The sequence below is a fragment of the Mobula hypostoma genome, chromosome 23, assembly GCF_963921235.1.
Source record: "Mobula hypostoma chromosome 23, sMobHyp1.1, whole genome shotgun sequence".
NCBI lineage: Eukaryota > Metazoa > Chordata > Chondrichthyes > Myliobatiformes > Myliobatidae > Mobula > Mobula hypostoma.
Genome location: NC_086119.1, coordinates 55,320,759 through 55,344,013, shown reverse-complemented (window position 1 = coordinate 55,344,013; position 23,255 = coordinate 55,320,759). Strand labels below are relative to the sequence as shown.

At 44.2% G+C, this 23,255-nt stretch overlaps 1 protein-coding gene across 2 annotated transcripts in view; it reads right to left on the bottom strand.

The window, feature by feature from the left end:
• Positions 1 to 23,255, bottom strand: part of mmp11a (matrix metallopeptidase 11a) — a 123,180-nt gene that overhangs the window by 76,648 nt on the left and 23,277 nt on the right. For both annotated transcript variants that reach the window (XM_063031252.1, XM_063031253.1), the window contains exons 3-4: positions 13,348 to 13,491; positions 144 to 277 (exon numbers count right to left, since the gene is read on the bottom strand). In XM_063031252.1, the coding sequence (XP_062887322.1) occupies positions 144 to 277; positions 13,348 to 13,491 (278 nt within the window). The remainder of the gene's footprint in view (positions 1 to 143; positions 278 to 13,347; positions 13,492 to 23,255) is intronic.

Here is a 23,255-nt window from a genome sequence, read left to right as displayed (position 1 = left end):
ATGGTCAAGTCTTCAGCAGACCGCGACAGTGCAAGAGGTCAAACCTGCAGCAAACCGAACTCTTGCTCATAGTTTCATCCTGGGCGTAGACTGAAGCCTTTCGAAACACTCTGATCTGTCTGGACATGTTCACTGTCACTTACCCCTGTCATTGTCGGTGGTCCACAGCTCCTCATAGTCGAAGTGAATGTCTCCCTGCTGAGGAGTCTGAGGGTAGAAAGCATGTGCCAGAACCCCACCTGGGCCATCAAACGGCAGATTATCTCCATGCCAGTACCTGCAATGTGAAGAGAATGCCAGGCTATTAGGTAGGAATGTGGACAAAATATTTCCCAACACTGCGAGGGAAAGCACAAAGCACACTTACATCTGGACATTGCTGAGATTCCACAGGATTGATTTCAACTGGACCTAGTTTTGCAAACCAAGTGGCCCTATGACAGGTATGCAGATTTGAGGCACAGATCAGCAGAGCTAGTTTAACTCTACTGAGGGCATGAATGCCCTACACGTACTGCCAATGTTGTGATGGAGGCAAAAAAAAAAGGATAGCGGCTTGTCACAATGGAGGACAACGTTTTATTTAGGCATAGTAACAGGCCCCTCCTGCCCTACGAGCCCGTGCCAGCCATTTACACCCAGCTGACCAATTAACCTACTGACCTTGTGAGTGTGGGAGGAGACTGGAGCACCCAGAGGAAACCTGTGCTGTTCCAGGGAGAACATGCTAATTGTTTACACACAGCAGTAACACTGAATCTGGATCACCTGTGCTGTAATTGTGCTATACTGTACCACCCACGAGTCTCTTCAAAAAAGTAGAGCTAAGAGTGAAATTAATAAAATACTGAAAGTTTACACAAAATAAAGATGAAAAAATGGGCTTTGGTCTCAAAAGAACTGAGTCTGCTCCTCACTGCATTTAGAGTTTGGACCCATAAGCCCAAAACATTTCCAAGTTGAGCTGTTTACTTTTAGAACACAATATAAAATAGTAAAGCACAGAACTCAAAGAGACGAATTAGGAGGGGCTATGAGAAGTCCTTGGCAAGTTGGATTATAGAGAATCCTAAAGTATTCTTCACTTTACATTACATTACTTTTTCACATTAACAGTAAGAGCATAATGAAGGAAAGCACAAAGACCATGAGAGACAGGAGCAGAATCAGGCCATTCAGCCCATCAAGTCTGCTCTGCCATTCCAGCATGGCTTATTTATCATCCCTCTCAACCCCATTCTTCTGCCTTCTCACTGTAACCTTTGACGTTTGACTAATCAAAAACCTATCAACTTCTGCTTTAAATATGCACAACAGCTTGATCTCCACAGCCACCTGTAGTGATGAGTTTCACAGCTTTGCCACCTTATTTCACCTCATCTCTATTCTAAAGGGATATCCATCTAGTCTGAGGGTGTTCCCTCTGGTACTGGACTTCCTCACTATAAGAAATATACTCTCCACATCCACTGTATCTAGGCATTTCAATATTTGATAGATTTCAATGAAATCCCTCCCTCATTCTTTAAAGCTCCAGCGAGCACAGGGCCAGAACCATTTAAAAAGTTTCTCATACAGTAACCCATTTAGAAAATAGTCTGTGCTTTTATTCTTTCTGCCAAACTGCATGATCGTACACTTCCTTACACAGCATTTCATTTCCCACTTTCTCCACTCTCCTAATCTGTCAAAGCCTTTCTGCAGACTAACTGCCTTCTCAGCACCACCTATCTTTGTATCGTTTGCAAAGATGGCCACAAAGCCATTAATTCCATCATCCAAATCAGTGATATATAACGTGTAAAGAAACTGTCTGCTATGGAACACCACTGGTCATTGGCATCTAACTAGAAACTCCTTAGTCAGAGAAAACATATTCTTAGTCCCCTTTATTCTCACTCTTTGCCTCCTGCCAGTCAACCAATCTTCTGTTCATGCAAGCATCTTTCTTGTAATACCATGAGCTCCTACCCTGTTTAGCAGCTCTTGTATGGCACCTTGTCTAAGGCTTTCTGAAAATCCAACATCCAGGAGGCAACTAAATATGTGCTTGGAGGCAGGGTATGTGAGCAAAGTCCCAAGTAAGTACCTTGTGTTGGTACTAATCAAGGAGAAGGACATGGAGAATAGCAAGTGATATATCCCAGGTTACTGAGAGGCAAGAAATGAGATTGCTTGGACCCTTGACCAAGATCTTCTGGCCCTCTCTAGCCCCAGGTAAGGTCCAGGAGGACTGATGTGTAGCTAATGGTGGCATTGTTAGTCTCACGAGACCATGGATTTGCGCCTGGAAAGGTTCTCCAGGGCACAGGCCTGGGCAAGGTTGTATGGAAGACCAGCGGTTGCCCACGCAGCAAGTCTCCCCTCTCCATGACACTGACGTTGTCCAAGGGAACAACGACATAAACAGGGCAGCGTGGAGATTTTAAAAAGAAAGGGTGTTTCCAATGGCTGTCTTTTGGATCGGGACAGGCAGAGCAGCGTGGGAGCTGAATTCTGAAGGAAGGCAGTTTTTTAAAAAACTTCTTCGAGTGCAAGAAGAACGAGACTGCGCAGGCGTGTGACGTAACAGGACAGCGCGGAGAGTTTAAAAAGGAGATCACCCTATAGAGCGGGCAGCAGAGTGAGTGGCAGCAGAGTGCAGGGCTTTGGCTTCAACGGGTTTCGGTGGTAAACGGGAAGAGGCCAGAGCCAAGCACCAACTCTTTTTTTCTCCCCCCCCCTTGGCGAATCGGCCCGGACAGACAGGAACAGCAGGGCTCTCACAGCTAACGGTTCGAGCTAACGGTTTAAAAAGTTCATCTGTTTGGCGAGGTAAGTGGGTGAGCGGACTTATTTTTTCTGTTTCATTCCTGTAGAATTAGGTAGCATGCCTGCAGGGTTGGCGCTCTGTTCAGGGTGTCAGATGTGGGAATCCTGGGAGACCTCCAGCCTCCCTGATGGCCACATCTGCACCAGGTACACCGAGTTGCAGCTCCTCAGAGACCGTGTTAGGGATCTGGAGCTGCAGCTTGATGACCTACTCCTTATCAGGGAAAGTGAAGAGGTGATAGACAGGAGCTACATCCCTAGGCTACAGGGGTCAGAAAAATGGGTGACTGTCAGGAGAGGGAAGGAAAATGCCTGGATAGTGGAGGGCACCCCTGTGGCTGTCCCCCTCAGCAACAAATATCTTGTTTTGGATGCTGTTGAGGGGGATGACCTGACAGGGGATGCCCACAGTGACTGGGTGTCTGGCAGTAAGCCTGGCGCTGTTGTGCGAGAGGGAAGGAGGGAGAAGAGGAATGCAGTAGTCATAGGGGATTCCATAGTCAGGGGAACAGACAGGAGATTCTGTGAGCCTGATAGAGATACCCTCATGATGTGTTGCCTCCCAGGTGCCAGGGTATGGGATGTCTCAGATCGGGTCCAGAATATTCTGAAAGGAGAGGGCGAGCAGCCAGTTGTCTTGGTACATGTTGGCATCAATGACATAGATAGGAGAAGGGAGGAGGTCCTGAAGAGAGATTTCCGGGAGTTAGGAAGGAAGCTGAGAAGCAGGACCTCCAGGGTAGTAATCTCGGGATTGCTACCTGTGCCATGTGCTAGCAAGGGCAAGAATAGTAGGATCAGGCAGATGAATGCGTGGCTGAGAGACTGGTGCAGGGGGCAGGGCTTCAGAGTCTTGGATAATTAGGATCTCTTCTGGGGGACCAATATCCTGGTGGGAAGGTTTACAATAGAACTGTTAGGGAGGGCTTAAACTAATTTGGCAGGAGGATGGGAACCGAAATGACTGAGCGGAGGAAGGAGAAAAGATGTCAGGAAAGACAGGCAGGTGATGGAGCAAATTTGTAGCCATTGGGATGAGTTGCAGTGCAATCAAAGCAAAAAGTACCAAATACTGGTCTTAAGGTGTTGTACTTCAATGCACGCAGCATAAGGAATAAGGTGGATGATCTTGTACAGCTACAGACTGGCAGGTATGATATTGTGGCCATCACTGAGATGTGGCTGAAGGATGCGTGTCTCTGGGAGCTGAACGTCCAAGGATACACGGTGTATCGGAAGGATAGGAGGGTAGGCAGAGGGGGAGGCGTGGCTTTATTGGCAAGAAATGATATCAAATCATCAGAAAGGGCTGACTAGGATCGGAAGGTGCAGAATCTTTATGGGCTGAGCTAAGAAATCACATGGGTAAAAGGACCCTGATGACAGTTATATACAGGCCTCCAAACAGCTGCGGTGATGTGGACTACAAATTACAACAGGAAATAGAAAAGGCTTGTCAGAAGGGCAGTGTTATGATAATTGTGGGGGATTTTAACATGCGAGTGGATTGGGAAAATCAGGTTGGCACTGGATCTCAAGAGAGAGAATTTGTAGAATGTCTGCGAGATGGCTTTTTAGAATAACTTGTTGTTGAGCCCACTAGGGGATCGGCTGTACTGGATTGGGTATTGTGTAATGAACCGGAGGTGATTAGAGAGATTGAGGTGAAGGAACCCTTAGGAGGCAGTGATCATAACATGATTGAGTTCACTGTGAAATTTGAAAAAGAGAAGCCAAAATCCAATGCGTCGGTATTTCAGAGGAGTAAAGGAAATTATAGTGGCATGAGAGAGGAACTGGACAAAGTTGACTGGAAAGGGACACCGGCAGGAAGGACGGCAGAGCAGCAGTGGCTGGAGTTTATGCGAGAAGTGAGGAAGGTGCAAAACAGGTATATTCCAAAAAAGAAGAAATTTTCAAATGGAAAAAGGATGCAACCGTAGCTGACAAGAGAAGTCAAAGCCAAAGTTAAAGCAAAGGAGAGGGCATACAAGGAAGCAAAGATTAGTGGGAAGACAGAGGATTGGGAAGTTTTTAAAAGCCTTCAAAAGGAACCTAAGAAGGTCATTAAGAGGAAAAAGATGAACTATGAAAGGAAGCTAGCAAATAATATCAAAGAGGACACTAAAAGCTTTTTCAAGTATATGAAGAGCAAAAGACAGGTGAGAGTAGATATAGGACCGATAGAAAATGATGCTGGAGAAATTGTAATGGGAGATAAGGAGATGACGGAGGAACTGAACGAGTATTTTGCATCAGTCTTCACTGAGGACGACATCAGCAGTATACTGGACACTCAAGGGTGGCAGGGAAGAGAAGTAGGCGCAGTCACAATTACGACAGAGAAAGTACTTAGGAAGCTGAATAGTCTAAAGGTAGATAAATCTCCCGGACCAGATGGAATGCACCCTCGTGTTCTGAAGGAAATAGCTGTGGAGATTGCAGAGGCATTAGCGATGATCTTTCAAAAGTCGATAGATTCTGGCATGGTTCTGGAGGACTGGAAGATTGCAAATATCACTCCGCTATTTAAGAAGGGGGCAAGGAAGCATAAAGGAAATGATAGACCTGTTAGCTTGGTTGGGAAGTTGTTGGAGTTGATTGTCAAGAATGAGGTTACAGAGTACCTGGAGGCATATGACAAGATAGACAGAACTCAGCATGGTTTTCTTAAAGGAAAATCCTGCCTGACAAACCTATTACAATTTTTTGAGGAAATTACCAGTAGGCTAGATAAGGGAGATGCAATGGATGTTGTATATTTGGATTTTCAGAAGGCCTTTGACAAGGTGCCACACATGAGGCTATACAAGATAAAGCCCATGGAATTACGGGAAAGTTACATACGTGGATAGAGCGTTGGCTGATTGGCAGGAAACAGAGAGTGGGAATAAAGGGATCCTATTCTGGTTGGCTGCCAGTTACCAGTGGTGTTCCACAGGGGTCCGTGTTGGGGCCGCTTCTTTTTACGCTGTACATCAATGATTTGGATTATGGAATAGATGGCTTTGTGGCTAAGTTTGCTGACGATACGAAGATAGGTGGAGAGGCCGGTAGTGCTGAGGAACCAGAGAGTCTGCAGAGAGACTTGGATAGACTGGAAGAATGGGCAAAGAAGTGGCAAATGAAATACAATGTTTGAAAGTGTATGGTTATGCACTTTGGCAGAAGAAATAAACGGGCAGACTATTATTTAAATAGGGAGAGAATTCAAAGTTCTGAGATGCAACGGGACTTGGGAGTCCTTGTACAGGATACCCTTAGGTTAACCTCCAGGTTGAGTCGGTAGTGAAGAAGGCAAATGCAATGTTGGCATTCATTTCAGGAGGAATAGAGTATAGGAGCAGGGATGTGATGTTGAGGCTCTATAAGGTGTTGGTAAGACCTCACTTGGAGTACTGTGGGCAGTTTTGGTCTCCTTATTTAAGAAAGGATGTGCTGACGTTGGAGAGGGTACAGAGAAGATTCACTAGAATGATTCCGGGAATGAGAGGGTTAACATATGAGGAATGTTTGTCCGCTCTTGCACTGTATTCCTTGGAGTTTAGAAGAATGAGGGGAGACCTCATAGAAACATTTTGAATGTTGAAAGGCATGGACAGAGTGGATGGGCAAAGTTGTTTCCCATGATGGGGGAGTCTAGTACGAGAGGGCATGACTTAAGGATTGAAGGGCGCCCATTCAGAACAGAAATGCGAAGAAATTTTTTTAGTCAGAGGGTGGTGAATCTATGGAATTTGTTGCCACGGGTGGCAGTGGAGGCCAAGTCATTGGGTGTATTTAAGGCAGAGATTGATAGGTATCTGAGTAGCCAGGGCATCAAAGGTTATAGTGAGAAGGCAGGAGAGTGGGACTAAATGGGAGAATGGATCAGCTCATGATAAAATGGCAAAGCAGACTCGATGGGCCGAATGGCTGACCTGCTCCTTTGTTTTATGGTCTTACGATCTTATGGGAAGGTCGAGGGCCGATACAGCTTGGCACCAGTGTTGTCGCAGGAGTTGCCAGAACCAGGTTGAAGGCAACGTCGGACTGCCTTAGGGACTCTAGCTCCGGATTTGTCCTCAGGGTTTATTCCCAAAGCCTTTCCCATGAGTGGGTATGGCCGCAAGGCAGCGGAGGTTTGAAATCAGAGTTTTCCGTCTCTTAGATGGACTAACTTCCCAGGCTGACGAGCTCCATCTACCTATATAGCTAATATTGTTCTGTTATTCATTGTGGGCACGTGGCCAAGTGGTTAAGGCATTCGACTAGTGATCTGAAGGTCGTGAGTTCGAGCCCAGCCAAGGCAGCGTGTTGTTTCCTTGAGCAAGGCACTTAATCACACAGTGCTCTGCGACGACACTGGTGCCAAGCTGTATCGGCCCTTGCCCTTCCCTTGGACAACATCGGTGTCATGGAGAGGGGAGACTTGCAGCATGGGCAACTGCCAGTCTTCCATATAACCATGCCCAGGCCTGTGCCCTGGAGAGTGAAGACATTCCAGGTGCAGATCCATGGTCTCGCAAGACTAACGGATGTCTTTATTCAAGAAGGAAAATAGGGGTTCAGTAAGGCCTTTGACAAGGTTCCACATGGAAGGTTAGTTAGGAAGGTTCAATCATTAGGTATTAATATTGAAGTAGTAAAATGGATTCAGCAGTGGCTGGATGGGAGACGCCAGAGATTAGTGGTGGATAACTGTTTGTCAGATTGGAGGCCGGTGACTAGTGGTGTGCCACAGGGATCTGTACTGGGTCCAATATTGTTTGTCATATATATTAATGATCTGGATGATGGGGTGGTAAATTGGATGAGTAAGTATGCAGATGATACTAAGATAGGTGGAGTTGTGGATAATGAAGTAAGTTTTCAAAGCTTGCGGAGAGAGTTAGGCCAGTTAGAAGAATGGGCTGACAGATGGCAGATGGAGTTTAATGCTGATAAATGTGAGGTGCTACATTTTTGTAGGACTAATCAAAATAGGACATACATGGTAAATGGTAGGGTATTGAAGAATGCAGTAGAACAGAGGGATCTAGGAATAATTGTACATAGTTCCCTGAAGGTGGAATCTCATGTGGATAGGGTGGTGAAGAAATCTTTTGGTATGCTGGCCTTTAGAAATCAGAGCATTGAGTATAGGAGTTGGGATGCAATGTTGAAATTGTACAAGGCATTGGTGAGGCCAAATTTGGAGTTTTGTGTATAGTTTTGGTCACCGAATTATAGGAAAGATGTCAACAAAATAGAGTACAGAGAAGATTTACTAGAATGTTACCTGGGTTTCATCACCTAAGTTACAGAGAAAGGTTGAACAAGTTGGGCCTTTATTCTTTGGAATGCAGAAGGTTGAGGGGGGGGGGACTTGATAGAGGTATTGAAAATTATGAGGGGAATAGATAGAGTTGACATGGATAGGCTTTTTCCATTGAGAGTGGCGGAGATTCAAACAAGAGGACATGAGTTGAGAGTTAAAGGGCAAAAGTTTAGGGGTAACATGAGGGGGAACTTTACTCAGAGAGTGGTAGCTGTGTGGAATGAGCTTACAGCAGAAGTGGTTGAGTCAGGTTCTATGTTGTCGTTTAAAGTTAAATTGGTCAGCTATATGGGCAGGAAAGGAATGGAGGGTTATGGGCTGAGTGCGGGTCGGTGGGACTAGATGAGAGTAAGAGTTCAGCACAGACTAGAAGGGCCGAGATGGCCTGTTTCTGTGCTGTAATTGTTATATGGTTATAACATTTGCAACCCTCCAGTCCTCTGGAACCTCTCCCATCCCCATTGATGATGCAAAGATCATTGCCAGAGGCTCAGCAACCTCCTCCCTCGCCTCCCACAGTAGCCTGGGGTACATCTCATCCGGTCCCGGAGACGTATTCAACTTGATGTTTTCCAAAAGCTCCAGCACATCCTCTACCTTAATGTCTATATGCTCAAGCTTTTCAATCTGTTGTGAGTAATCCCTACGATCGCCAAGATCCTTTTCCGTAGTGAATACTGAAGCAAAGTATTCATTAAGTATCTCTGCTATCTCCTCCAGTTCCATACACACTTTTCCACTGTCACACTTGATTGGTCCTATTCTCTCACATCTTATCCTCTTGCTCTTCACATACTTGTAGAATGCCTTGGGGTTTTCCTTAATCCTGTCTGTCAAGGCCTTCTCATGGCCCATTATGGCTCTCCTAATTTCATTCTTAAGTTTCTTCCTGCTAGCCTTATAATCTTCTGGATCTCCATCATTACTTAGTTTTTTGAACCTTTCATAAGCTTTTCTTTTCTTCTTGACTACATTTTCAACAGCCTTTTTACAGCATGGTTCCTGTACCCTACCATCCTTTCCATGTCTCATTGGAACGTACCCATGCAGTACGCCATGCAAATATCCCCTCAACATTTGCCACATTTCTGCCATACATTTCCCTGAGAACATTTGTTCCCGATTTATTCTTCCAAGTTCCTGCCTGATAGCTTCATACTTCCCCTTACTCCAATTTAAACACTTTCATAACTTGTCTGTTCCTATCCCTCTCCAATGATAGGTAAAGGAGATAGAATTGTGATCACTATCTCCAAAATGCTCTCCCACTGAGAGACCTGACACTTGACCAGGCTCATTTCCCAATACCAGATCAAGTACAGCCTCTCCTCATGTAGGCTTATCTACATATTTTGTCAGGAAACCTTCCTGAACACACCTAACAAACTCAATCCCATCTAAATCCTTTGCCCTAGGGAGATGCCAATCAATATTTGGGAAATTAAAATCTCCCACCATGACAACTCTGTTATTATTACACCTTCCAGAATCTGTCTCCCTACGTGCTCCTCGATGTCCCTGTTACTATTGGGTGGTTATAAAAAAACACCCAGTCGAATTATTGACCCCTTCCTGTTTCTAACTTCCACCCACAGAAACTCAGTAGACAATCCCTCCATGACTTCCTCCTTTTCTGCAGCCACGACACTATCTCTGATCAACAGTGCCACGCCCCCAACTCTTTTGCCCCCCTCTCAGTCCTTTCTGAAACATCTAAAGCCTGGCACTCTAAGTAGCCATTCCTGTCCCTGAGCCATCCAAGTCTGTGTAGTGACCACAACATCATAGCTCCGAGTACTGATCCACGCTCTAAGCTCATCCACTTGGTTTATGATGCTTCTTGCAATAAAATAGACACATCTCAAACCATCAGTCTGAGCGCATCCCTTCTCAAACACCCGCCTATCCTCCCTCTCACGCTATCTCCAAGCTTTGAGAGCCAACAGCCTCTGTCTCTTCCCACCCCCCAGCAATTCTAGTTTAAACTCTCCCCAACAGCCTTAGCAAACCTCCCTGCCAGGATATTGGTCCCCCTCGGATTCAAGTGCAACCCGTCCTTTTTGTACAGGTCACGCCTGCTCAAAAGAGGTCCCAGTGATCAGAAATCTGAATCCTTGCCCCCTGCTCCAATCCCTCAGCCACACATTTATCCTCCACCTCACTCTATTCCTGTACTCACTGTCACATGGCACAGGCAGGAATCCTGAGATTACTACCTTTGAGGTTCTGCTTCTCAACTTCTTCCTAACTCCCTGTAGTCTGTTTTCAGGACTTTCTCCCTTTTCCTACCTATGTCGTTGGTACCAATATGTACCACGACCTCTAGCTGTTCACCTTCCCACTTCAAGATATCATGGACGTGATCAGAAACATCCTGGACCCTGGCGCCTGGGAGGCAAACTACCATCCACGTTTCTTTCCCGTGTCCGCAGAATCGCCTGTCTGACCCCCTAACTATAGAGTCCCCTATCACAGCTGACTTCCTCTTCCTTTCCCTACCCTTCTGAGCCACAGGGCCAGACTCTGTGCCAGAGGCACGGCCACTGTTGCTTCCCCCAGGTAGGTCATCCCCACCAACAGTACTCAAACAGGAGTACTTATTGTCAAGGGGGACAGCCACAGTGGGCATGCATTTAAAATGAGGAGGATCAGGTTCAAAGGAGATGTGCAGGACCAGTTTTTTTGAGGAGTCCTCAGAAGGTGCTGTCAGGGGTGATAGTTGAGACAGGTATGTTAGAGACATTTGAGAGGCTCTTAAATGTGCAGAGAATGGTGGAATATGGACTCTGTCTAGGCCCAAGCGATTACTTTAGCAGGCTTTTAAATACTAGTTTAATGAGTTTGTGATGACATTGTAGGCCAAAGGGCCTGTTACTGTGCTGTCTTGATTAATGTTGTATTTGGTCTGTCTTTATCACCATTTTCAGGAAACTACGTAGCCGTACTCTTTTGTCTGTCTATTCTACAGCACACCACCATCAGGTGGGAGGCACACATCCAGTGATTCAGGAACAGCTTCTTACCCTCTGCCATCTGATTCCCAAATGGACATTGAACCCGTGAACACTACCTCATTTTCAAAAATATATATTATTTGTTTTTGCATGATTTTTAATCTATTCAATATACATACACTGTAATTTTATTTATTTATTTATTTTCTTCTGTGTTATGTATTGCTTTGAACTGCTACTGTTAAGTTAACAAATTTCATGACACATACCATGATAATAAACCTGATTTTGACCTTAGGGTCCTGTCATTTATTATGCAAGTCCTGCTCTGGCATAACTTCCCAAAATACATCAGTTTGCACTTGTCTGAGATAAATTCCAATCTGTCATTCCTCTGTCCACTTTCCCAGCTGATCTAGATCAGTGGTCCCCAGCCACCGGGCCGTGGACCGGTACCGGGCCGCGAGGAAGCGCTATGAGTCAGCTGCACCTTTCTTCATTCCCTGTCACGCTCTGTTGAACTTGAACATAGGGTTGCCAACTGTCCCGTATTTGCCGGGACATCCCGTATATTGGACTAAATTGGTTTGTCCCATATTTCCCCCGTTAAGGTAAAGTGTTACTATGAAACCTTTCGTGCCGAAATGGCGTGAAGCGCAGAAGCAATTACCACTAATTTATATGGGAAAAAGTTTTGAGTGCTCCCAGACCCAAAAAATAACCTAACAAATTATACCAAATAACACATAAAACGGAAAATAACACTAACATGTAGTAAAAGCAGGAATGCTGTGATAAACACACAGCCTATATAAAGTAGAAATAATGTATGTACGGTATAGTTGGGAAGATGAAGGCAAAACCGATTTGTGGGGAAAAAATCAGCACGTACATACATGCGCACATCAGATGCTCACGTCACACATGCGCACACAGGTGCCCGTGCAAGGCTTCATGGTCATGGTAGTCTTTCCTGGGTAAAGTGTCCCGGGATTTGACTCACGCAACACACATCAAAGTTGCAGCAGGTCTCGGCCCGAAACGTCGACTGTACCTCTTCCTAGAGATGCTGCCTGGCCTGCTACGTTCACCAGCAGCTTTGATGTGTGTTGCTTGAAATTCTAGCATCTGCAGAATTCCTTGTGTTTCCGGGATTTGACTGCTACTTTTGTCCCTTATTTGGCAGTGAGAAAGTTGGCAACCCTAACTGTAAAAGACATGTTGAGGTGAGTTTAACCCTACTTGAACACCTCCCCCCCCACCCCCGGGCCGGCCGGTCTGCAAGAATATTGTCAATATTAAACCAGTCTGCGGTGCAAAAAAGGTTGGGGACCCCTTTGACAACCACCTTTACTGTCACCAACCATTTCTCGTGTCATCCTCGAATATACTAATTTCTGGACACAATTAACAAATCTCTCTCAACTATCAAATTCTGCCTTGTCCAACATTGTGACAGTCCAAGTTAATATTTGAGAAGTTAAAGGCACTTACTATTGCAACCTTATTATTCCAACAGCAAACTCTTTATATATCTGTTCCTTTCATTCCCACCAGCTATCAGGGAACCTATAGTATAATTCTATCGAAGTGATCACCCCTTCTTTCCACCCATCTTGCCTCACTGCATGATTACCGTAGGAAGACTCCGTGCTAGCATAGCATTCTACGGAATCAAAAACTCAACACCCTATCCTCTCTTACCTCCAACCTTGAGACCTGTAGTATCTTTACCCCAGAACACCGAGCTACTGGTTCTGCTCATCCCTCAATTATAACCGCCCATGCACACAAACCCATCCATACCCTGAAGTCATCTGGCACTTACCAGGCTTCTTGCATTAAAATAAATGTAGTTTGGTCTGTCAGATTTCCTCACTCTCTAATATGCCCTTGCTTGTCCTACCTACTGGACTTGATTGCTTCAATTTCTGTATTTGCCTCAACTTTTTCATCTGCCACCAGTACTTTGGATCCCAGCCACTGCCAGACTGGTTTAAACCTTCCCTGGTAGCTCTAGCAATTCTCCCTACCAGGATACAATCTCTTTACAGTTCAGGTGCATCATGCTGTTCTTATGCAAGTCACCCCTGTCCCAGAAAAGATCCCAATGTCCTAATTCAAGAGCTCCTTGCCAACATTTGGAGGATATTTGGCAGTTCACACTGGTCACTTGTGGAAGGTAAATACAATGGCTCATGTGTTTTCATCAGACATAGTAAGCAGCAAGAAGAGACCTTTCTCCTCTCCTCTCTCTCCCCCCTGATTCTGAGTAACTCTTACCTGGTGAAGTCAATGATAATATCAGCATGTGCATCCTGCACCTCCGTGAATGTTAGGGGGGTGACGTCGCTCCACACCCTCACTGCTTCAGCAATTGTATGCCTTACTTTCACTTGACTCAGTTGCCAAGGAAACCGTACAATTCTGTAGGGAAAAAATGAAATTACTCTTTGCAAAGGATCAAAGGGGTCCTGACGTGACCATAGGCGGTACAGCACATCTGCAGTAGCTCTGCATCCTCTTCAAATCAAATCAAATTTAATTATTATTCAACCATACATGAACACAGCCGAATGAAACAGCGTTCCTCTGGGGCTAAGGTGTAAAACATACACAGCACATTCAAAATAGCAAGCGAGAAAAGCATAGTCATGCAGAAAATATAAACACAGCCCAAGTCCCTGAGTGACATGTCCCGCAAACTGACAGTATAGTTCCTGGCAGTGTGCAGAAGTACGTAATCTAGCCTGTCATTTCCACTGATCGAACACTGGAGGGCAGCACCAATGGGAGAGGCCAACTCCCAACCAAGCACAGACACCAAGCTACACTGCCTCCAGTGACTCTTCCCCTAGACTGCAGCAGCAGGCAAGCCCACAGCTTGAGGCCTGGTTCTCCCTACAACCATTCACTCGGCTTCCCCACCATCTGTTGCGTCACCAAACATGGGAAACACACCTGAGGCATCTTACATTAACAACGTCCAGCAAGGTCTTGCGATCACAAGAGAAACGCCCATGACAATCACCCACAGTTACGCTGCACACTGCTTTCATGCACCAACTCAGATGTCTTCCTGAGGCAGGCAGCAACACAGTGGGCATTCAATCCAGCACCTTTGCCAACAAGCAGCTCACTGACGGGGCAGACCTGCAGTACCCTAAGTTCCTGGACTCCAGCATTGTCGTGCTATCATAAGAAACACTTAACAAAGAAAAAAAAAACACTTTTGGTTGATCTCTCAGAGGCCACTGCATCCAAATGCACTGCCACCTTACCATCTTGTAGTTACCAATGTGATCACAGACAGTACAGCACATCTGAAGGGTTTTTGCAGTTACCAACACATGATCACAGAGCAAACAGCACATCTACGGAGTCCTCTTTGCAGTAACTGTACCCGCATTCAGTGACCACTCTCATTTCTGCCTCTAGTCTACTGACACAGCAACGCACACCATCCCCACTGCATCCACTCATCCGGCAGGCAACTACTGGAAAGTCAGACACTTTTTCATGATGCATTCATTGTTATTCGACACTGTTGGTCATTTTGTTCATGGAAGCTGTCCTTGTGATGTTTAGGGTGGACACCTCCACGTTTTGTGAAACCACAAACACGCAATGAGTGACCTTTTCGTTGATGGCCTCTGGGGTACAGCAGCCTTGTCCATTGAATGGAGCTTGCAAAGTCTTCAGCACTCGCTTCCACAGTTTGCTTAGATGAAAACCTTTAGCCCAGAGTCTAAGCAGATCAACTGAGGTGCACTGTGAGCAGTGACGATACATCTCCACAGCTGGATCCTCTAATGTAGTAGTCGCCAACCCGTCAATCTTTGAGACTTTCCCAGTAGATCCCGAAAAAAATCAAAAATAAATACTCAAATACTGTTGTAATGTGAGCATTATAAGAATAAGTAAAACTAATTAGGACAATGGTAATATAGCAATACTTTCGCTACTGAAAGCTGTTTGTAAAGAGAGATTGTTTCCAGGTTGCGGGGTTTTATTTCTGTTCTTTCTGCCCAGTGCGCATGTGTGTAGCTCCCCGCCATGCACCGCGTTTTCAGCGTAGCCCGTGCTGCATCAAAGTGACCAATCAGATTAGATAAGAGTACAGACTGTCACAAACATCAATATACGGCAGACTCGTGATATCCTGATAGCATGGCGGAAGCTCCACGAAACAAGGTGAAAATGTACAAATTCCATCCAGAATGGGAAGAGGAATTTCTATTTACCTTGGTGAAGGACAAGTGTGTATGCATGTTGTGCCACCAAACACAAGCACTGACTAAAAGAGGGAATCTGGAGCGGCACCACAACACCAACCACCGGGAATTTAAAGACACCTACCCCCCCCCCCCAAAGAGCGCAATTTGTGCCTGGAAAGTTGAGGGGCTGAAATCGGGGTTGAAGGCCCAGCAATCATCTTTCACAAAACATGCTGCTCAAAATAAGGCTGCTATTGAAGCTTCATTTCGTGTAAGTCACCTTTTGGCTAAACACAAGAAGTCTTTTACGATTTATTCAAGGAAGCAATGGCCATTACCGCAGAGACTGTTTTTAATGACTTTAAAAGCAAAAACGACATCACGACCGCAATATGTAATACACCGCTTGGCCCTGCAACCGTGACAAGGAGGGTGGAGTCACTGTCAGAGGATGTGGATCGACAAGTGTTAAAGGACTTGTCACTCTGTGAATATTTTTCACAGCAGTTCAATGAATCCCTGGATGTAATGCGAACAGCTCAGCTTGTTGTATTTGTCAGAATGGCTTTCCGGGATATTACAACACAGGAGGACTTCCTCACTCTTTTGCAATTAAAGAAGAGAACAAGAGGTGAGGATATTTACAATGAGTTTAAAAAATGTCCGTGAAAATGACATCCCCATTTATAAACTGGTGGCAATTACTACTGATGGGGCCCCAGCAATGCGCGGTGTGCGCGTTGGTTTTATAGCACTAGAAGTCAGTGCCTACTTCGGGTCAACTTTTCTAAGTGAAATTGCATTTTCACAGATGAAAATTATTAAATCTAAGTACAGGAGCTGTCTTACTGACAGACACCTCACAGACTGTCTCAGACTGCCGACATCCCACCCTGCAAAAACTCATTTCAGGGAGGTAGCAACCCTGCCCCCCTCAACCCCATATCCCCTCCCCCTCCCCCCCCACCCCCGGTCAACCTCCAAGGGCGTATGTAATACTTTGTTTAGTGATTTTGTCTAATCTGTAAACCAAGTTGGGTATATGCAAAAAATGTAACATTAAAATATGTACTTATGTTATATTATATTATCATGTTTATTCTATTACAACTTTAAGCAAGTCTACAGGGAGTTCGACCTCAACATGTAGGACATCAATAGAGTAGCTCCTTAGCAGCTAGCCAGCTAGTTTAAGTAACGTTAACTACGCTAATGAACAAATGACACCTGTTAAACTCACCTCAACATGTCATTTACATTTTAACCCACCATGGGCAATAGAAAAGTCACTGTTACAAACAGTGCAGCGAGCAACACTGTCATTATTTTTGAGGTTGACTGTAAAGCCCGCCCACAGAGAAAACTGAAAGGTCTATTTAGCACAAAGAGAGATGAATCAGGATGCTCGCTCTCCCTCTCAAAAAAAATCGATTTCCGGGATATTGTATATAATTTCCCGGCATCAGGCAGCCGCTATCAATATGCGGGAGACTCCCAGAACTTCCGGGAGAGGTGGGATGTCTGAGACTGGCTGTCTGTAGTTTATGAGCCAAATTTCAGGGAACTAGCAGAAAGTATTCAGCCCCAGTCATCACACTGAGTGCAACAGTCAATTTTTATTCATTTATTTTTCATGTTGAAACAAAATCAAATAATGAAACTTAGAATTAAAGGTGTGAAGTATTGTAATATTCTTAAAGAAAGACAGCTATGGTTTGTTTGATATGCTAGTTACAGTGTTTTCTTGTTTGAATTAATTTGAAAGTTTGACAAAAGTATTTTGTGTAATTCAAATACAATTAGCCCAAATAATAGTCATAGACATATTCATAGTAATACTTTATTGGTCCTGGGGGAAATTGGTTTTCGTTACGGTTGCACCATAAATAATTAAATAGTAATAAAACCATAAATAGTTAAATAGTAATATATAAAATATGCCAGGAAATAAGTCCAGGACCAGCCTATTGGCTCAGGTTGTCTGACCCTCCAAGGGAGGAGTTGTAAAGTTTGATGGCCACAGGCAGGAATGACTTCCTATGACGCTCAGTGTTGCATCTCGGTGGAATGAGTCTCTGGCTGAATGTACCCACCCAGTACATTATGTAGTGGATGGGAGACATTGTCCAAGATGGCATGCAAGTTGGACAGCATCCTCTTTTCAGACACCACCGTCAGAGAGTCCAGTTCCATCCCCACATCATCATTGGCCTTACGAATCAGTTTGTTGATTCTGTTGGTGTCTGCTACCCTCAGCCTGCTACCCCATATTGGCCTCAAACTGGAAGTATAATTCCTGTTGTTTAAGTATAATCTGAGCTGTTTTTTCTCTAAATGATTTAGTAGGTAGATCCTGCCTTTCACTAAGGTCGAGGTAGGGGATCTAGGGTTAAAAAGGTTGGTGACCACTACTCTAATGGTTCATGGTCCGAGTGAAATCCAATGCCTAATGCAGTACAAAGGCCCTAACACAAAGAAATACACCAGGACAAGTAAGGTAAAAACATTACAGTCTATGGAGGCAATCTTATTTGAATGGGTACCGAATTCCATATTTAAGTTTGCTGATGGACGAATCGAAGGTGGAGATGAATCAGCATATAGAAGAGAGATTGAAATTCCGGCTGTCTGGAGCCAGAGCAACAACCTCACTTGCTGTCAGCAAAACCAAAGAGCTGATTATCAACTACAGGGGGGAAAACCAGTCTGCATTAGGGGACTGGAGGTAGAGAAGGTCAATATTTAAATTCCTTTGAGTTTCCTTATCAGAGGATATGTCCTGGTACATGCCATCACAAAGGCACAACAGCACCTCTACTTTCTTGGAAGTTTGCATAGATCTGGCATTTCATCTAAAACTTTGACAAAGTTCTATAGATGCTCTGTGGAGAGTATCCTGACTGGTTGCATCATGGCCTGGTATGGAAACACCAATGCTCAGGAATGGAAGAGTCCACAAAAAGTGCTAAATACAGCCCAGTCCACCACAGGCAAAGCCTTCCCCATCATAGAGTACATTTAAAAGGAGTGCTGCCAAATGAAAGCAATGTCCACAATCAAGAACCCCACTATCCAGGCCATGCTCTCTTCTTGCAGCTACCATCAGGAAGAAGGTACAGCAGACTTAGATCCCACATCACCAGGTGCAGGGACAGTTACTACCCTCTGACCATCAGGCTCCCGAACCAGCACGGATATCTTCACTAATTTCAATGCTAAACTGACTTCACAAGCTTTAAGACTCATTTTCAAGGACTGTGCAATTCAGCGTTCACAAATTCTACTTTCCTGTAAATGCCTGCAAGGAACAAACCTGTATGTACTTTGATAATAAATTTACTTTGAATTTTGAATTGTTTGTTATGTGGGTTAACTCTGTCACCAGTGGCTGGAGGTCACACCTCCCACAGCCAGCCAGACAAACACATGCAACTCACATTTGTGCAGCATATACAAACATCCCCTTGATCACCAAGTAATCCCCATTACCTTCCTGACATTATTCTGGTGCAATCTTATGTAGTGGGAGGCTTTCAACACTGGAAATGTGCAAGTATAAATTAAACAACAAAAAAAGCAGAAAGTTAAGTATTTTGGAGAAGGAGTTGGCAAAAACATAATATAGTAAATGAGAGAGAACATTCAACCCCATCCAATACCATGCCCAGATCAAACCATGAAACCAGAGGCAATGTGATTTCACCAGGAATCAGATTCATGACCAGTTACCAAGTCAAGGTGTTGCTGGCCAGAAGGAATTAAAATCTGCATATTCGCCTAAAAGGAATGAGCCAAGGACAATGTAAGCAGATAAACCAAATGTTTTTGCTCGTGCCATGTTTGGGAAGGATAAAGGTTGCTATTTTGAGAGACTGTTTTTGAAGCACCATTTGGTGAAATGCTTTGTGAACGGATTCTTGCTTGGTCCTTTAAATGCACACAATGAACTTCTTGCTGATGATTTGCTAATTGGCACATTGGCCTTCATAAATCAAAGTATTAGGTACAGGAGTTGGGATGCTATGTTGAATTTGTGTAAGATGTTTGTGGGGCTGATTTCAGAGAATTGAGCGCAGTCTGGTCACCTACCAAAGATATCAAAAAGATTGAAAGAGTACAGAGAAAGTTTACCAGGGATGTTGCTGGGACTAGAGCACTTGAATTGCAGGAAAAGGATGAATAATTTAGGACTTGATTCCCTGGAGTGTAGGAATCTGAGGGGAGATTTGATGGAGCCATATAAAATTATGAGGGGTTAGGGTTAGAAGTAAACGCAAGCATGTGGATAGGGTGGAGAAGAAGGCATATGCCATGCTGGCCTTCACAGGTTGGGCATAGAATATAAAAGTTATGTTGCAACTTAACACTAGCTAGGAGGCATCAGGGGCAATTCTGGTCACCACATGAGAGGGCGGATGTGATTCTGTTAGAGAGTGTGTAGAGGAAACTCATCAAGATGTTGACTGGATTGGAGGACTTTGGTTGTGAGGGGGAAGACTGGATAGGCTGGGCTCGATTTTCCTGGACTGAATGCAGCTGAGGGGTCCTGATGGAAGTGTATTAGATTATAAGAGTCATTATCTAGATGATCAATATCTTCTTCCTATGATACATGTCAAAAGCAAGAGTTTAAAGTGAAGGGAAGAAGTTCTAGGAGGGATCTTAGGGGTATGTGTTTTTTAATTACAGGGAGAATAGTTGATAACTAGAATGTGCTGCCAGAGATGGTGGAGGAAGCAGACTGTGTTTAAAAGGCACAGCCAAATGCAATTAGAAGAAATTAAAGTAATGCAAAGTAATTAAAGGGAAATAACATCTGTGGAGATAAAAATAGGGTCAATATTTGCAATCAATGCCCCTTGATCAGACTTCGGTACAGCACAGTCTGTGTTTGGCTGGAAAGGTGGTGCAGAAAAGGGGTCGAGGTTGTGCTTGGGACAGTGAATGGAGGGAAAGGAGATCTGCTCAGCAGCAGCAGTGGAGGCTGGAAATGCCAGCATGAGCCTTCATGGAGTCTCGAAGAGGAAGGAAAGTAGATGAGGTGAAATGCCTGGTCAGCACACTGAACACCAGATATGTACAATGGACAGTACTGGTTTATTGGGCTGAAGGGCCTGTATCTATGCTGCACTGAATGAGGTAACAAGTCATCATTCTGTAAAGAGGAGAAGGGAATATAACCATGAGTTTTACAGATAAAAAAGTGAAGCCTGTTACATTGACAAATTTACAACTGCATCCAGTAATGGGGCAGGAACCAGATCAGACAGTGATAGGTTTTGAAAGAATACAGACACATTAGATGGACTGCAGAAAAGTTGACAGAGATATTTGGGGAAACAAAATAAATAATGAGCATTATAACAATGTACAACTACGATGGAGCATTTATAATGTGTTTAAAACACAAGGGAGCAAACAAATGTTTTACAAAAAATAAAGTTGTGAATTTGAAAGAGGAACTGTAAAAATTATTAAAGGAATAATTCACTCGCAAAATGTCATGTTTGTCTTTCATTTTATCCTCCACTTTGTTCATCTGCTAAGAGGAAGTTTTTTTTAAATCAAGGAACCGACTTTGCATTCATCAAAGTAGAATCAGAAAACTCCAAAGCATGCGTGGAGACAATGCGAATGTTTGAAGACAATACCTGGATAATCCAACCACAGAACGGGCTGAACATGACCTCGTGCTGGGAAGGTGATAATGTTGGGAAGGGATACTTGGGGAACAATGATCACAATTCCGTCAGATTCAACGTAGCAATGGAAAAGAACAAGGCTGCTCCCCAGGTTAAGATTATAAAATCCTAATGCAGGTATCTCCAGGCTCAAGGGTAGCTTCTACCCCGCTATTATATAACTATTGAATAGCTCCCTAGTACAATAAGATGAACTTCTGACTTCACAATCTACCTTGCTATGATCTTGTGCCTTATTGTTTATTTGCATTTCACCTTCTGTGTAGCTGTTACACTTTATTCTGCACCTTTATTAGACTCATAGAAAACTAAAGCACAAAAAAAGGCCTTCTGCCCATCTAGCCTCTACCGAACCATTAACCTGCCTAGTCCCATCAACTTGCACTCAAACCATAGTGCTCTATACGTCTCCTATCCATGTACCTATCCAAATTTCTCTTAACTGTTGAAATTGAACCAACATCCCCAAATGTGCTGGTAGCTTATTCCACTCTCACCACCTTCTGAGTGAAGACATTCCCTTTAAACATTCCACCTTTCACCCTTAACCCTGATGACCCTCTAGGCGTAGACTTCAGTAGGAAAAGTCTGCTTGTATTTACCCTATCTCAGGCATCCCACCCTGCAAAAACTCATTTCAGGGAGGTAGCACCCCCCGCCCCCGCAACCCCATATCACCCCGCTCCCCTCCCCCACCCCCGGTCGACCTCCAAGGGTGTATGTAATACTTTGTTTAGTGATTTTGTCTAATCTGTAAACCAAGTTGGGTATATGCAGCAAATATGTCATTAAAATATGTACTTATATTATATTATATTATCATGTTTATTCTATTACAACTTTAAGCAAGTCTACAGGGGGTTTGGCCTCATCACGTAGGACATCAATAGCGTAGCTCCTTGGCAGCAAGCCAGCTAGTTTAAATCAGGGGTCCCCAACCTATTTTGCACTGTGGACCGGTTTAATATTGACAATATTCTTGCGGACCGGCCGACCCGGGGGGTGGGGGGGGAGGGTTGGTTGTTAAACACGACCAGAATATAGGTGATAAGTCAACTATAAGTCACTTGTAAATGGCTAATACACTCAATTTTGTTTCTAAAGGGGTTTATCTAACAAATTTGATATTAGACACACAGCGCATATTTTCCTCGCATGAATGTAGTGATAATTATAACAGTGGTCCCAAACCTCCGGGCTGCGAAGAATGCAGCGGTACAGCGGTAGCCAGAACGCACCCAGCACATCTTTAAGAAAAAAGCCGAAATAAACAAGCTTATGACTTATTTCCTGGCATAATTTACATATTACTATTTAACTATTTATGGTTTTATTACTATTTATATTTATGGTGCAACTGTAACGAAAACCAATTTCCCCGGGATCAATAAAGTATGACTATTCCGCAATTTAGTTTTCGTTGCATTCATTGCAAAAAACTCCGCTTCACAGAAACATGTTGGAAATGGAAGCAAGGTTTTCAGTGCTTTCGTGGCTAGCTCAGGATATTCAGCCTTGACTTTGATCCAGAATGCCGGCAGAGATGTTATGTCAAACATACTTTTCAGCCCATCGTATTTGCAAGCTCGAGGAGTTGATCTTTTTCCCGCACTGACAAGGATGATTCACCGGGAACATTCACAAATGGGCCACGGACCCATTCCTTTGCACGTCTTTGGTCACTGATGGCCTCACGTGCATTAAAGTTCAACAGTGGGCGTGACAGGGAATGAGGAAAGGTGCAGCTGACTCATATCGTTTCATATCGCCTAATCATATTGTTTCCTCGCGGCCCGGTGGTTGGGGACCACTCTTAGCACGAAGAGCGACCAATCAGGATGCTCGCTCTCCCTCTCACAAAAATCTATTTCCGGGATATTGTATATAAATTCCGGGCGCCAGGGAGCCACTATTGATATGTGGGAGACTCCCGGAACTTCCCGGAGAGGTGGGATGTCCGTCTATCTATACCCCTCATAATTTTGTATACCTCTATCAAATCTCCTCTCAATCTTCTACATTCTGGGGAACAGAGTTCTAACCTATATAGTCTTTCCTTATAATTCAGGTTCTCCAGATCCAGAAACATCCTTGTAAAATTTCTCTGTACTCTTTCAATCTTATTTACATCTTTCCTGTAGGTAGATGACCAAAACTGCACATAATACTCCAAATTAGACCTCACCAACATATCATACAATTTCAGTATAACATCCCAACTTGTGTACTCAATACGTTGATTTATGAGGGCCAATGTGCCAAAAAAAAGCTT